The sequence below is a fragment of the Bos indicus genome, chromosome 7 (genome assembly GCF_029378745.1).
Source record: "Bos indicus isolate NIAB-ARS_2022 breed Sahiwal x Tharparkar chromosome 7, NIAB-ARS_B.indTharparkar_mat_pri_1.0, whole genome shotgun sequence".
NCBI lineage: Eukaryota > Metazoa > Chordata > Mammalia > Artiodactyla > Bovidae > Bos > Bos indicus.
This window is the reverse complement of record NC_091766.1, coordinates 18,240,817-18,255,837: the sequence shown is the minus strand read 5'-3', so window position 1 is coordinate 18,255,837 and position 15,021 is coordinate 18,240,817. Positions and strand designations below refer to the sequence as shown.

The window sequence follows — 15,021 nt, the reverse complement described above, 5'->3', positions numbered from 1 at the left end:
TCTCTGGCTGCCAGGAAGAACTGAGCTGGTTGTGCAGAAAGCCCAGGACTGTGCCAGCATTCTGGGGCCGCCTGCATCACTGGGCCTGACAGGCGGCCGTGCGTGCGAGGCTGAGTCCCTCTTCTCGCGCTGGCGACGAGGGCCCCTGCCCTGCAGGCTCCCGGTGGCCCGTCACCCACCTGTCCCACCTGATGGGGACGGGGCTTGGGGGCCAGGCTGTCTGGGGCTCTCCGCTCCAGTGCCCAGGAATTTGGAAATGGGCCGTGCGTGGGGCCTGGGCGTGTTTTCCACATGCTGTTGGCTTTGGGGGAAGGCCCAGAGAGGGGCTGGCCTGCGAGCTGCAGGGGGGCCACAGGAAGGGCTGTGGGCTGCGGGGCCCAGTCCCCCCCCAACCCCCTCACTGTCAGTCCCCAAGGCCATTCGCAGAGAACTGGCTGAGGCCCTGCGACCTCTGCCTGACACCTGCTCCCACACAGGGGCCCAGCTGGCGCCGAGCCTGCCCCTTCAGGCACAGACCCAGACGCCTTATCTCCTGCTGCTTCCTCACTCCCTCCCACGTCCGCCCTGAGCCGCCCTGGCCTGTCACCCAGCCTCTGTCACCTGGACAGGGCTTCACCCTGGAGAATGACAGAGGAGAAGAGATGCACACAAATATACACAGGATTTATTATTTTTAGAAGAGTTTCAACCTGCCCGAGGTCCCGGGAGGCGCCAACGGGGCTCACACCTTGGGTTCTGCAAACACCTGCCAGCCCTCCAGCTGGCCCATCTTGACCAGTGCGGCCGTCAAGCCCATGTACGCACAGGCAGCAGCTCCGATCCCATAGCTGCGGGCTGCAGGGGAGGAAAGACTGGCATCAGACAGCATGCGGGGAGCGAGGCTCGCCTACGCCCACCCTGAGCACCGCCTGAGGACAGCCCTCCCTCCAAGCTCAGGCGGCCAGGGCTGGACCACATGCTCCTTAGGGATGGAGCCCTGGGGCCTCTGCCTTTGAAGGTGGGCGTGTGGAAACTGAGGCGGGAGGCGGGAGTCCAGGCTTTCAGGCGCGGGGGCGTGAGGGGACCAAGACCGCTGGCAGGTCTCAGTCCTGGCCAAGTCTGCCCTGTGGTCCATGAGGCGGAGAACGCAAGATGCCTGCGGCTTGAGAGGTGCCCTGGGAAGGGGGTTCTGCCTGCTGAGCGCTGGGTTCACACACCCCGTTGCAGGCTCAGGGGCGCAGGTCAAAGCCGGATCTCAGCCAAGGTCTCCCAGCAAAGGCCAGGAGGGCGTGGCACCCTCCCTCTCCGCCCGGCTGGAACCTTCCACAGAACACTCCAGCCAGCGGGATGGGGTGTTTATCTGCGTGTGGCCTCCATTTCTCCCTTGGCTGGCCGCCCCCACCGGCCAGGCTATGGGAGGCAGGAAGAGCGGTGTCTGCTTCCTATTCCAGGCGGCTCTGCTGTACCACGCTGGCCTGGGGCCTGGCCTCTCACAGGGGAGACATGCTCTTCTCCATGTGGGTGACCTCGGGCCACCTCATCTCCTTGGGGCCTTAGTGCCCCCATCTGGAAGGTGGGGATGGTGACAGCTGCTTCCCTGTGGGACCCTGGGTGTCAGCAGCTCCAAGCCAGCCCCGACTGCTCCCCCTGACGGGCAGTGACCCTGTGTTCTCTGACAAGACACGGCAGAGGGAGAGAGACATAAGCGAGGGCAGGCGGGGGCCCAGATGTATGTAGCGGGTTGGGACAGTGAGGGGCAGCCGTGCTGACTTCTCGGGGGAAGGGTGTTCTGGCAGAGGGCACAGCCATGCCAAGGCCTCAGGGTGCTGGAGGAACAGCGAGGAGGATGTGGAGCTGCAGCAGAGAGAGCAAGGCAGCGAGGGCAGGGTGGGAAGACAGCAAGTCCATGCAGGCCACGCTGAGCCATGGGGGCAGGAGGGTGTAGCGAGGTGGACGTGCAGTAGGTGCCTAAGCAGTGCTAAACTAGCTGGCAGCTGAGACTCAGAGGCGCGGGACCTCTTGCGGGCGCTGCCCTCTCCCCCGCCAGATGTACATTATGCACACCCACCCATGATGGGCAGAGGGAGGAGGGTTAGCAGAGGTCAGGGGCGCAGGGCTCACTCACTGCGCGCTCCCAGGATCAAGCCTCCGGCACAGCCTCCGATGAGGTAGTTGAGAGGGTCATCGGGCTTCTCGCGGACCTGGGCGCTAATGCAGGAGGTGAGGCCAAATATGGCTCCGATGGCGGCTGTGGGGGCAGGTGGGGCAGGATGGGCCCTGGTCTGAGTCAGGGGTCCAGACCAGTGCTGGAAGGGCCCCTGAGGAGAAGCCCAGACGTCATGCAGGCTTGCTCACCTGCGGTGAATGTGTACCGTCCCGTCCTTGCCACTCCCTCCAAGAAGGAGGTCGGGGTTTTGAGGGCAACGCTGTAGGCAGAGACAACGAGGCCTGCAGACAGAGAGGGACAGAAAGGCGGCCAGGCAAGTCAGCCCTGGGCCCTGGAGGGGGCAGGCCCCTCCCCAGTCCACAGCGCCGGCTCCTTGCATTCCCACGGCAACCACCAAGGTGGCTTGGGCCAGGGTGGGCCAGGAAGCGGCTGTTACAGGGCTCACCTGGGGTCCCACAGTCGATGAGCTGGGATCTAACCTGGCTCTCCTGCTCCAAGGCCTGGGCTCTCACCCCCCTCATCCAGCCCACCCCACAGGGCACCAGAACACAGCCCCCGCTGAGGGTGGGCCGGGGCCTCGGTGGCTGGACCAGCACCCCAGCCCTGCTCCCTACTTCCAGCAAAGCTCTGTCCCTGCTGCAGGGCCCAGGGCTCCTGACGCCTCTTCTTGCCACTCCCAGACCCGACCCTCACCCGGGCTGGCTCAGCCTCACCACTCTGGTAAGCTCTTCCAACTCCACCGTTGCCCCAGATGACCTGCCCCTGATGTTGGTTTTCACGTGTGAGGGGCCCTGGTGGGCAGCCAGGCCCAAGGCCCCACCCTGGGGTATGCTGAGCCAATGCCGACCCGCTCCGTGTGTCAGCCTCCTCAGCCAGACCCTCTTTGGTGGATGCGCAGACCTACCTGGCTGGCTCCCTGTCACCAGAACAGCCCAATACAGGGCTCCCCACCGTCCAGCTGACCTGCACCCCTCCTCTCCAGACAGACTCCCAGTGGGGCCCAGCTGCCAGCACAGACCTCCTGGGGCCAGCCCGTCCCAGACAAAGCAGAACCACCTCCTGCTGGGTGACAGGGCACCCACCCCCTCTCCTTCCTCAGGCCTGATGGGCTCAGTCCCCTCTTATTGCTTTGTTGGGGTGGGTGGGGGGCCCTCAGACAGGCAGAGAGACTACCTTGGTGCCACCCACCCGGCAGAGCAGCCTGGAAGACCGGAGGATCTGAAGGCCAACCACCTTCACTGATGCCCCAGGACGTGGGCCCCACCCAGTCTCCAAGTGCCCAGCTTCTGCAGACCCAGCAGCTGGCGTGCTGCACTCCCCCACCACGACCTTCCCAGCTGAGCAGCAGCCCTCCAGCCCTGCTGAGGTTCAGCTCACAAGAGCTGTGGGGGATTTGTCACAGCGGACAGGGGCAGTAACCTTGGGAGCAACTCCGAGGAGGGCCAAGACGGCCAACCCATTTCCCAGACGGGCAAGCCGAGGCCCAGGGATGAGGGGAGAGGAGCTGCATATACAGAGGATACCCGTACGCCAGGTGCCCACTTGGGGGCTGCCCAGGTCCAGTCCTTCCCCATCCCACGCTGAACCCTAGTGTCCCCGCACTCCTCAGAGGCTGAAGGCTGGGAAGGAGGGAGCGGGCCAGAGTCTGGGGCTCCCCCTGCCCGCACTGTCCCAGCAAGCCTCCTTCCTCAGTTATTCTCTCATACGAGGCCCCCACCCCTACCTCAGCTTGTAAAGACTTAATCAGAGCAGCTCCCCACCCTGTCTGGAACCTGGGGATGCATGATCTCTGGACGACCCTTTGAAGAGGAACCACAGACAAGGTTCAGTGACAGCCCCCAAACTGCAGTGAGTCCTGGGGGAGAACCTTATTGATCCTACCCCCACATGCCTGCTTTCCTTATATCTCAGATAGTAAAGAATCTGCCTGCAATGCAGGAGATCTGGGTTCAATCCTTGGGTCAGTAAGATCCCCTGGAGAAGGAAATGGCAATCCATTCCAGTATTCTTGACTGGAGAATCCCATGGACAGAGGAGCCTGGCGGGCTACAGTCCATGGGGTCACAAAGAGTCAGACATGACTAAATGACTAACACATACATACCACATGCCTGCGACCCTGGCCGAGGGACACCGAGTTGCCAGGCCACATCGGGCACAGAAGGCACCCCAGCATCCTACGAGCCCTCAGAAGTCCTTTAACTGGGAAGGGATGACCTGGAAGCCACTGGATTATCCCAAGGTCAAGGAGTGTCCGTCCCCCCAATAACAATCATTTAGTAGATGACATGCCAGCCAGCTCCCCCGGCCCACTTAACTCCTCAGACACTATAGCCACCACCACCCACCCCCTCAGCACTCGAGGGTCTCCACTGACTTGGCCCCTTCCACAGGTTCCTGTCACCCCCTCAAAAGACCCCCTCCTCAGCCCCTATGCCAGCTCCTGGCTTCCCATCAGTCTTCTGAAGTGACTTCCAGACACTTCACATGAATGAATGAATGCACATTCATTCATTCAATTCTCACATTCATTCACTCACTGTCACTGTACCTTCATTCACTCATTTGTAAAGTCATTCATTCATTCCTAGTTACTACCTTGCCTTCCTTCCCTCGCTCATTCCATCACCCAGTTCCTGTGTGCTCACAATGTGCTGGGCTGGGTTAGAGCCTGGTCCCCTGCCTTCAAAGGGGCTCACCATCCCAGAGAACTCAAGTGTGAATTCTCGCTGTAGAGTGCTGAGCGGAGGCAGGGATGGAAGAAGGGAGGAGGTGTGGGAGGACAGAGGAGCATGTGTGGGAAGACCCACAGGCCTCCTTGCAGGGCTCCTGGAAATCAGTGACCGCCCCCCAAATCCGAGTCTCTCCATGACCACAGGACATAATGCCTCTGTCAAAGGTTTCCACCTGCAACCCCTCAAACACCCTCCAACAAGCTCCTCCACACTCCATTCAAGCAGACGCCACAAACACCCAGCACCCAGGGATTTTGACTACCCCAGTGATCAGCTTGTCACAGGTATCACAACCTCCCAGGGCCCAGGAACCCTGCTAGCTCCCCCGCCTCTCCTCGCAACGTCTATCTCACACCAGGGGTCCCCATGGCCGGCTCAGACACTCCAAAGAAGACCATGTACCCACTCCGCGAGATTCTCAGCCCTCATGGGACCCTCTCGGACCCTGTTATCTCTCTGCTCCCTCTGCGTTAGTCCGACAATCCCACAAAGTCTATCTAGTACGACAGCCCCGCCAGCGTCCCAAGGCCACCCTACATGCCCCGACGACGACTACTGCCACCGCGTGAGGTCCGCAGCCCCTGCAGAAAGCCCTCGGGCAGTCCCCAGTGATCTGACGGCCTCCCTGCGCCCTATAACCTGGGGACTCGGCCGGTGCTCACCAGTTGCACCACCGATACTGGTGGTGGCGTAGGTCTTGCGGTGGCATTCGGTGCCTTCGGGGATGTCCCAGTACTGGCGAAGAACCGTCTTAGCCATGACAGCACAGCCTTGGTCCTGCACCTTACCACCCGGCTGCTCCTGCGGCCAAGGACGGACGCCGCTGACTCTCGCGAGACTTCCTGGGCGGCGCGCGCAGCCTCTAGCGCGGGCGGGACAGCAACAAGTGAGCAACTTTATTGAGCGCCGCGTACGTGAACACGGGTTGCGCTCAAGTCTTGGAGTCGGGATGGGAGTAAAGGAAGAACACGTGCACCACTGGCCGATTTCTGAAGGGGGAAACTGACCAGGATCAGTGAAAGCAGTTGTCGTTATTTCAGGTCAGAAGATCCTGGGTCAAGAATAGTGTGAACCCCGAGACGTAGGACCTAACTAGGGGCGGTACTATCAAAGGTACTAAGCCTATCCACAAGGCAGAGAGGAGACCGCGGAGCCAAACTCTACTGGAGCGAGACGTCATTATGGGGCGGGAACACGGAGGGATGTGGCCACTCCCAGCGCCAGTATCTGTGGGGAGGTGTGGTCACGCCCAATGGCCAGTTTTAAGCCTAGTTAACGGAGAAGGCTGGAGAAGGCAATGGCACCCCACTCCAGTACTCTTGCCTGGAAAATCCCATGGACGGAGGAGCCTGGTAGGCTGCAGCCTATGGGGTCGCTGAGGGTCGGACACGACTGAGCGACTTCACTTTCACTTTTCACTTTCATGCATTGGAGAAGGAAATGGCAACCCACTCCAGTGTTCTTGCCTGGAGAGTCCCAGGGACAGGGGAGCCTGGTGGGCTGCCGTCTATGGGGTCGCACAGGGTCGGACACGACTGAAGCGACTTAGCAGCAGCAGCAGCAGCAGCAACTGCCTGCTACTATTTGGGGGCGTGGTCAGGCACAGGATTACTGTTCAGCAGCTAACTTGTGTCCGACCTTTTGCCACCCCATGGACTGTAGCACGCCAGGCTACCCTGTCCTCCACTATCTCCCGGAGTTTGTTCAGATTCATGTCCTCTGTCGCCCCCCTCTTCTCCTACCCCCCTATCTTTCCCAGCATCAGGGTCTTTTCCAATGAGTCTGTTCTTCGCATCAGGTAGCCAAATATTGGAGCGTCAGCTTCGGCGTCAGTCCTTCCAATGACTCAGGCTCAGGGGCTTAAAGAGAAAGTGTCCACTCCCAGTGCTTGGATTCTTAGCAGGACGGGGTCTGGGCCCGGTTTGTAGTCCAACCCCTGGGCGGGATGAAGAATGATCATCCACTGGGTGTGCGTCCAGAATCCCAAACATAACCTGAAGGGGACTGGACCAATCAAGAGCTGTACAATTGCCTAAGGGGCGTGAACGGCCAATGATAGAAGCGTAACGGGTTCCAGGGGCGTGGTCAGACTTGTGGGGCCCGACCAATTTGGCGCTTTAGATTCTGAGGGCGGGGCCTGCCTCGAGAGAATGACCAATCCTGTTGCCAGAGCCTGAGCTGGCCACCGGAGGACAAGGCCAACCTGGGCCCGGGGTTTGTTAAGACCTTGGCCAATCTTGGAGTTAGTCGGGGCTCAGGGGAGGAGTCTCCAGTTGCCGGAACCAGTGGGGGCGTTCGGGTTTGAGTACTAGACCCAGCCCTGGAGGGCGGAGCCTGGCGGTGAACCCGGCCAATCACGCCGAAGTCTTGACGGGACCCTCGGAGGTGTGGCCCTCCGGGGGCGTGTCCAGGGCCGGTTCCGGGCCGCCCATGGGCGTGTCCAGGCCTGGTCCTCTGCAGGGGCCATGTCAGCGCCGCCGCCCCTGCAAATCCGCGAGGCTAACGCACACCTGGCTGCCGTTCACCGGCGCGCGGCGGAACTGGAGGCGCGGCTGGAGGCAGCCGAGTGCATGGTGCGCGCCCAGGCCGAGCGCCTGGCCCGCCACGACCAGCAATTGAGCGCCGCTTTAGACGAGCTGGGACGCGCCAAAGACCGGTGAATCTTGGGACCCGGCAGGTGGACTTCTCGGAGGAGTTGGGCAGAGGCAGATCCGAGATAGGAAAGGAATACTGGTAGGGGAGACGTGGGCATTCACGTAGAGCTGGACTACTGGTGGGACTGGAAAAACAAACACAAAAATACTTGAATTATCACTATATAAAGTTGAGAGATGTCACTTGGGTGTGGCTATCCAACTTAACAGGGTCCATTTTACCACTAGGCAAAACTGGCTGGTCCTGAGTGGTACAGGGACCACCAGCAGCCTGATGTAGGTATTGGAGCCATGGCAGGTTCTTGGGAGGATGGGATTATATCAGCAGTTTTGAATAGTCTTTCTAGCTGAGGATTCAAAGGGATGAGACAAGGGCCCAGGGAAGAAAGTGTTTCTGAGGACCTGGTGGGAAACAATTCAGAGCTGGTTGGACTTGTTACTTCATCTTTACTGAGCACTCTACCATGTGCCAGGCCCTGTGCTGGTCATTAGGGCACATCAGTAAGACCTGTTCAGCCCTGCCCTCAAGCACACGGTCAGGCAGTTACAACACAGGGTGATTGGGATGTGTGTGTATGATGGCTGGAGAAGGAAGTGGCAACCCACTCCAGTATTCAACCTACTCACAGTATTCTTGTGTATGATGGAGGGCAACACGGTTCTAGGAGGGCCCAGAGGGAAGGCTTCTTGGGGGAGGAGTCATCTAAGCTGAACAGCAAATAGGCAAAGAGGGAAGGGGACAAGGGAACTGCTAGGGTGTGAATGAGGGAGTGTGTTAGTCTGCTGAGGTTGCCATTACAGAATACCACACACTGGGTGTTTTAAACAACATCAAATGATTCCTCACAGTTCTGGAGGCCGGGAAGTTCAAAATCAAGGCAATGATTCAGTTCTGGTGAGCGTCCTCTTCCGAGCTTGCCAACAGTCATCTTCTCACTGTGTCTTCACAAAGCATAGAGACAGAGAGAGAGAGAGAGAGAGGGAGAGAGCGAGCGAGCAAGCAAGCTCTTTGGTATCTCTTCTTAAAAGGAAACCTTTCATTACACCATGTAAACTTTCCGTACCTCTCAAGGCCCCCTTCTCCAAATACTATCACGGCGTAGGGATTCAATCTATGCATCTGGGGATGGAGGTTGGGAGCAGAGGGAAGAGAACCTCTGGTGGCCGGGTACCATAATGGTTCCGTCTTGCCTTCCTGTCAGTGAGATTGCCGCCCTCCGGGAGCAGCTGCTGACCTCCGAGGCTGCTGTTCAGAGTCTGCAGGCTGCCGTGCGCCAGAGGGACAAGCTCATCGGGCAGTTGCAGCCCCGGGCTGAGCTGCTGCAGGATCTCTGCCGCCGCCGGCCGCCCCTGGCTGGGCTGCTGGCTACCCTGGCTGAGGCCGAGCGCCTGGGGCCCCTGCCGGCCAGTGACTTACTCCCTGGTGGGCCCAGCTCACCCCTTGCCAACAGTACTGGGGAGGAAGAGGGCAGCGACCAGCTTGAGCCCGTAGTGTTTGGGACCACTGTGTGAGTCCCAGAGAGCAGGTTCCGGAATGGAGAAAGAGGACTCCAGTGGGGACTTCTTCTACTGCCTGGGTATCCTTAGGGTTAACATATCCCAGAGAGGACCCCTTGGAAGAGCCATTATCCTCATCGTCAGAACCTGTTAAAAAAGCATAGGTTTCATATGGGTGGCCTGCAGGCCAAATGCAGATGAACTCAGCCAGTTTTTCTCTTTTTTTCTTTTAAAAAGCAAAACTTTGAATCAATCACCCTTGTTGGAGAACTGGTCACGCTTACACACGAATCTGGATTTCTGGCTTCGGGCTGGGCTGTACGTCTACATCTGAGGCCAGGACACCCTCTTTAGCAAGGGCAAGTTTCCATTCACCCCCTCATCTCTCAAGGCCGGATGTCTGGCCCCTGAAACATCTGAGTTAGAGACCTCTCTTTTTCTGGTGGAGGTGGATGGCATCAAGTGCCATGTGATTTGAGTCTCTCCCTCTTTTCTCCCCTGCCCCGGTTTTTGTTCCTCCGGAAGCATTCTTCATCCTAAAGCCTTATTCATCTCAGTCCAGAATTGTGAACCTCAAGCCTCAGGCTGTTTTGCATTGGTTATACTTATATATATTTCCCCCCTAATTCTATCCTCCTCTCAACCCAGGAAGAAGTGTGCAGGTGGGATGTGCCGATATGCTGGCAACCAGGCTTCACTGCCCAGGCAGACTCAGGCATCCCATAACCTTCGCTTGATAGCATCCTGCCTCGGGGTCTTTACATTGGCTGTTTCCTCTGCCTAGAATGCTCTTCCCCCAGATGCCACATGACTGGCCCCTGCTCACTCAGGTCTTTGCTCAAACGTCACCTCCTCTGAGAGGGCTTCCATGACTGCCTTATCAGAAGTCATTCTTCCCCATTCCACCTCCCCCCATTGCCCCATTTTACTTCCTGTATGTAAATTTTTACCATTGGAGTGGAAGCTGCATGAGGGCAGGTTCCTGGGACCCAGCACATCTCGTGAGGTCCCCACCAGCTTTCCTTTCGTAGCACCAGCTGGCTCCTTTTTCTAATCCCCAGAGAATCTATTTTTTCACTCCTTATTTGTATGCTGCCCTTGTTGGCCTGAGATATTTGAGGCACTTTGCTTTTTTATCAGAACAGGGAGCCCTGTGCCTTTCTCTGCCCAGCCCAAGTGCCTGGCCTGGGACTATGGCAGCCGTTTCCTGCCTCCTGACTCAGGGAATCCCCACCCCAGGAACCACTGCGGGGCATAGCCCCTTTCAGCCCAGAAAGCTCAGCATCCGTCCTCCGCCCTGGGAGGGTGCCTCCTGGCGTCGCACAGCGACCCCTCAGTGTGGTAACAATGGCCCCATTTTCTCCTCTGGACGAATAAGGGGGGTGCTGTTTGTACAAGGGGAAGGCAGGCTAGGGCCTGTCTACGCCCAAGAATAAACCAAATGATTTCATGGCACCATTGGCCCCTCCTCCTTTCTTCCTACTGTGGGGGCTGGAGAGGTGGCTGCTGTGCTGCTCCTGGGTCCAGGGTGGGGCCCCACTGGGTGGGAGCTTGTGCCAAGCACTCTGTACATACAGTTCTGTCTCTTAAGCCACCTATGCACACAGGCATTGCCCCATTTTATAGCTATGCAAAGTGAGCCTCAGAGAGGTAAAGTGAAAGGGCCTCTGGGTTTGGAGGGCCCTCGCCATTTTCAATTTTATTTAAGTAAAGTTAATTAAAAAAAAAACCATTTATTTGGCTGTGTCAGGTCTTAGTCGTGGCATGTGGGTTCTTTGTGGTGACACAGAAGCTTAGTTGCCCCATAGCATGTGGGATCTTAGTTCCCCAACTAGGGACTGAACCTGTGTCCCCTGCACTGGAAGGCAGATTCTTAACCACTGGACCAACCAAAGTCCCCCCAATTTTTTATTGTTGAGATTCTGATTCAAAGATGCAGAGATGCCCAGAGCTACAATAATTGTGATTACATTTTACATTTCTTTATAGAAAAAAACCCCTGACATTTCTAATCCTCATGAAAGCACACAATGGAGCTATTTTTTGTGCCTACACAGAGAATGTTGGACTGCAGCGAGTCACGAGAACGTCTGCAGCAGGATGTCACTGCAGTTTCTCCTAACAGTCGATGGTGGTGCATCCACTGTGGTGTGAATCACAGTGACAGGTTGCTTGTGATCCACGGTTTGGCTTCAGTTGGGAGCAGCAACTTCTGACAATACCATTGTGCTGTGTGCAACTCCCAAGCTTTGAAAAGCTTCTGATGATCTCTGGGTCTCTGTGGGTGGGCAGGGGTTCCCCAAACAGGGGCCTGCATTTTAAGTCCTGGAAAATCCATTATCATCTTCGATCTTAGCCTGCTGATATGAGGCTCAGTTGGCCAGATGTCCAGTCTGATGGCAGGCCTTCTCTGCCGGTGGTCTTGGTTCCTCTTGGATTATGGAAGTCAGGGGGCCAGGGGTCCTTCTCTGGCCAGATAAGCGGCTTGTCATGAGCAAGCCCACCAAGTGATGTCTGAGAACTGGAAACCAACCCCCAAAAGACCCATGTTGACAAAAATACCACGACTGGCCATAATTAACTACTGAGAATTGCTTCGTCCAACTCAACATTGATGTTTACAGGACTGGCTCAGCCAGCACTGGTCTGAGCAGCTCCTGTTGGATGTGGGCCTGGGCCATCTTGAGTCTTTAAACTTGAATTCCTTAGCAGCTTCAGCTGCAGCCCTGTGGAAAGGGGCTGGGGGCTGAAGCCCAGAGAGGGGAGGGTTCGCATAGGAATTGGGCCTGGCCTCCCCTCATCTGGGACACTGGTCCCTCAAGGGCTGGGAACGAAGCGCCCCTCCCCAACTCCCTCCACCCTCCTCCTAACCTGGGTCTGGCTCTCTCCCAGGGCTAGGAGAGAGCAGGCGGGACGGTGGTTGGGCAGTGCTGACAGCAACAGTGCTGGGCTGTCCTCCTTGGCCTTTCATATGCCCCCGCAGGGCTGTGCTTGTGGCCACACGGCCCTGGCACAGAGAGAGTTACAGCGGGGGCCCCTCCCGGTCTCCAGAGCCCTGTCCCCTAGCAACAGCCCTGCCTAGCAGGACGCACTGCCAGCCCTGGGCAGAACGGGCAGGAGGCAGGCAGAGCAGCCACCTGGACTCCAGGACAGATCAAGGCAGCCAGTCTGTAGCCTGGTGGCTGAGCAGGAGCCCCAGATCTCTAGCCTGTCCAGCCACCCAGAGAGCCCGGAGCCAGCATGGATGCTGTGGACACCACCATGGAGAAGCTCCGAGCCCAGTGCCTGTCCCGAGGGGCCTCGGGCATCCAGGGTGTGGCCAGGTGAGCTTACCTCTCACATCTCCCCGACCCCCAGTCCCATGGATCTTTTCAAACCCCACACCCCTGCCCCCCAGATTTTTTCGCCGCCTGGACCAGGATGGGAGCTGCTCCCTGGATGTGAGGGAGCTCCAGCGGGGCCTGGCTGAGCTGGGGCTGGTGCTGGACACAGCTGAGATGGAGGGCGTGTGCAGGCGCTGGGACCGCGACGGCAGCGGGACGTTGGACCTGGAGGAGTTCCTGCGAGCGCTGCGGGTGAGCAAGGGGTGCAGCAGTGTCCCTTCCTCCCACTGGGGTGCCGCACTCTCCCGGGCTTGTCTGTGTCAGCGTGGAGACCAATGGGAGCCTCTGCGCTTCGTACCCCCCAGTCACCACCACACCCTCCCCAGCCCCCCATGTCCCAGGCCCGGGAGGCGGTCGTCACAGCTGCGTTTGCCAAGCTGGACCGCAGTGGTGATGGCGTGGTGACTGTGGATGATCTCCGGGGGGTATACAGCGGCCGCACTCACCCAAAGGTGCGGAGCGGGGAGTGGACTGAAGAGCAGGTGCTCCGCCACTTCCTGGACAACTTCGACTCCTCCGAGAAGGACGGGCAGGTGGGTGCATGCATACCCCGGTCCCTCGCCCACACCTCCAGACCCCCCCTGACCACCTGTCTGCCCCCAGGTCACGCTGGCTGAGTTCCAGGACTACTACAGTGGTGTGAGCGCCTCCATGGATACAGATGAGGAGTTTGTGGCCATGATGACCAGCGCCTGGCGGCTGTGAGCCGTGTACCCCCATGCAGCCGGCACCCTGGAGCCAGGGCCCCTCTCATCTGGGCTTGGAGCTGAGCAGCCCTGGAGTAGGGGTGGGTAGGAGTGTAGCCAGACCGAGGCCACAGAACCGGCTGGACCAGGTCTCCGGGTGTACTGCTTGGCCACCGATTCCCCTGATGGGTCACTGGCTCAGGACTCCAGGGGGAAAGGCCCCTTGTCCACATCATGCTGATCCTAAACCTCCTCCCATCCCTGCTCAGTGAACCCTGCCTGCCAGCACCCCTACCCCTCCCTGTGGGTCCCCGGGAAGCCAAGCCGCACCTGACGGGGAAGCAGACAGCTCTTGTGTGAAGCCGGCCGCTGTGAATCTCGGAAGGCAGCCGTTCTGGGTCATCTGCCCAGGTGTGCAGAGGCCACCACCCTGTGGGCAGGCCAGGCTGCTTCCTGGTCAGGTCGTCCAGCTTCCTGAGGCCCCTGGGGCACGCAGGAGGCCAGCGTTTTAGTTAAAAGTTTTAATGTAGTTCCCAAATACATTTCATATGACAATCTTACATAAATGTTCCAAAACACGTGGGCATTATCTGGTTTTACTTGTCACTAGTTGACTAAGGCTTAAAGCAGAGAAGTGTGACCGGATCTGCTGGGGGGCCTTTGGTGATGTCCCGTGGCTCAGGCGCGGCTGCAGGGCCACCCTGGGGTGCGGGTGGCGTGGCTCAGACGGCCCCCTCCTCAGCCTGTCAGGGCGGGCGGGAGGGTTCTTGTGAACCCCTGGAGCTCTGATGTGGGGGGAGGCAGCACCCCGCTGCTCTTGGCCACGCTCCGGGGTGGGGCAAGCAGAGGGCGCGCTCCTGTGTGTGCTGCGAGCACGGGTTCTGCCTGCTGTCTGAAACTGCTCTGCTTGCTGCCCCCTCCTCGAAGCCCCACCAGGGTTCCCCTCTCAGAAGCCCCCAGCCCTCAACAGTGCTGGGGGCAGAGCCGTCCAGGGCCTGGAGAGGGAAGAACGGCCAAGAGCAGGAAACAGGCTTGTACCCACGTACCCGAGGCTGCGTGACCCACGTCACGGGCACAGACAGGAGGATGGAGCGCCCCCCACAACATCCAGTGACCCTTTTCTAGACAAGCTCTCTAGGCCCAGGGCCCAACCTGTCCACACCCCATGACTCAGCCTGGAGGAATCCCAGGTGGGGAACCCATGGGGCTGGCTCTCGAGCAGTCCTGAGCGCCCTCAGCATGGGGACTGGGGTCACAGGGGGAGCCAGGGTGCAGCCCACAACGCAGCCACGCCTGCTCAACACACAGAAGTGCCTTGCTCGACCTAGGAAACCAACACAAAGCCTTGGGGGGAGAAAAGATCTAAAAATAAAACCCCCAAGTCAGAACATGGGGGCGGGAGGTAAAGATGGTGGTAACAGACGGTCCAGCAGGCCCAGTGTTACACTGTGAGACGGCCCAGCGGCCTGGGCAGGCGGCAGGGAAGCCGGCGGCACGGAGGGCAGGGTGAAGAAACGAGGTGTCCCAGTCCCAGTGAGAAGCCGTGACAAGTCTTAATGTGCCATTTCAATTCAAGGTGGGGAGGGAAGAAATGTTCTTTTTCGTTTTGCTCATCAATATGATGAGGTTCGTGTCCCAAACCACATTCAGGCAGTTCCCGAGTCTGCTTCTGAACGGGACGTGCGGATCCAGACTGTGGCCAACCCAGCGGGGAGTGTGGTTCCCGAGCCCCGTGCCTCGATGCTGCCGGGGGAGGGGCGGGCGGGCAGACAGACGGACAAAGCAGCAGGCTCGCGGCGGCTGGCTCCTGGCGCTATGTGCTCCCGGCTGTCTGCCCATCGCCTTCATCGCCGGCGCCTGTGGGAAGCGGTGGCCTTGCCGTCAGGTCCTTGCCTGGGACAGAGCCCCCACCCCGGGCCA

General features: G+C 59.0%; 4 protein-coding genes across 12 annotated transcripts in view; 2 read left to right on the top strand and 2 right to left on the bottom strand.

The window, feature by feature from the left end:
• Window positions 1-642: 642 nt before the first annotated feature.
• On the bottom strand, window positions 643-5,727 carry NDUFA11 (NADH:ubiquinone oxidoreductase subunit A11). Its single transcript, XM_019964364.2, has 4 exons — window positions 5,544-5,727; window positions 2,335-2,427; window positions 2,105-2,227; window positions 643-834 (listed from the first exon to the last, which is right to left on the bottom strand). Exons 1-4 carry the CDS (start codon window positions 5,638-5,640, stop codon window positions 722-724), a joined length of 426 nt encoding a protein of 141 aa, XP_019819923.1. The 5' UTR covers window positions 5,641-5,727; the 3' UTR covers window positions 643-721.
• Window positions 5,728-7,031: 1,304 nt separating this feature from the next.
• On the top strand, window positions 7,032-10,487 carry VMAC (vimentin type intermediate filament associated coiled-coil protein). Its single transcript, XM_019964363.2, has 2 exons — window positions 7,032-7,537; window positions 8,738-10,487. The coding sequence occupies exons 1-2, from the start codon at window positions 7,347-7,349 to the stop codon at window positions 9,045-9,047; spliced, it is 501 nt and encodes a 166-aa protein (XP_019819922.2). The 5' UTR covers window positions 7,032-7,346; the 3' UTR covers window positions 9,048-10,487.
• Window positions 10,488-10,792: 305 nt separating this feature from the next.
• Window positions 10,793-13,679, top strand: CAPS (calcyphosine). Its single transcript, XM_019964362.2, has 4 exons — window positions 10,793-12,355; window positions 12,430-12,607; window positions 12,742-12,948; window positions 13,019-13,679. Exons 1-4 carry the CDS (start codon window positions 12,273-12,275, stop codon window positions 13,118-13,120), a joined length of 570 nt encoding a protein of 189 aa, XP_019819921.2. The 5' UTR covers window positions 10,793-12,272; the 3' UTR covers window positions 13,121-13,679.
• RANBP3 (RAN binding protein 3) overlaps window positions 13,608-15,021 on the bottom strand; it is a 50,930-nt gene continuing 49,516 nt past the window's right edge. For all 9 annotated transcript variants that reach the window (XM_019964350.2, XM_019964352.2, XM_019964353.2 and 6 more), the window contains one exon: window positions 13,608-14,958. In XM_019964350.2, the coding sequence (XP_019819909.1) occupies window positions 14,915-14,958 (44 nt within the window). In that variant the 3' untranslated portion in view covers window positions 13,608-14,914. The remainder of the gene's footprint in view (window positions 14,959-15,021) is intronic.

Excerpts from the sequence above, each read along its gene's own strand:
- NDUFA11 (XM_019964364.2), bottom strand. The coding sequence starts at position 5,640 with ATGGCTAAGACGGTTCTTCGCCAGTACTGGGACATCCCCGAAGGCACC. Across the intron at positions 2,428-5,543 it reads CAGTATCGGTGGTGCAACTG|GCCTCGTTGTCTCTGCCTAC; the intron begins GTGAGCACCGGC and ends CTCTGTCTGCAG. Across the intron at positions 2,228-2,334 it reads ACGGTACACATTCACCGCAG|CCGCCATCGGAGCCATATTT; the intron begins GTGAGCAAGCCT and ends CTGCCCCCACAG.
- VMAC (XM_019964363.2), top strand. The coding sequence starts at position 7,347 with ATGTCAGCGCCGCCGCCCCTGCAAATCCGCGAGGCTAACGCACACCTG. Across the intron at positions 7,538-8,737 it reads CTGGGACGCGCCAAAGACCG|TGAGATTGCCGCCCTCCGGG; the intron begins GTGAATCTTGGG and ends CCTTCCTGTCAG.
- CAPS (XM_019964362.2), top strand. The coding sequence starts at position 12,273 with ATGGATGCTGTGGACACCACCATGGAGAAGCTCCGAGCCCAGTGCCTG. Across the intron at positions 12,608-12,741 it reads AGTTCCTGCGAGCGCTGCGG|CCCCCCATGTCCCAGGCCCG; the intron begins GTGAGCAAGGGG and ends CACCCTCCCCAG. Across the intron at positions 12,949-13,018 it reads CCTCCGAGAAGGACGGGCAG|GTCACGCTGGCTGAGTTCCA; the intron begins GTGGGTGCATGC and ends GTCTGCCCCCAG.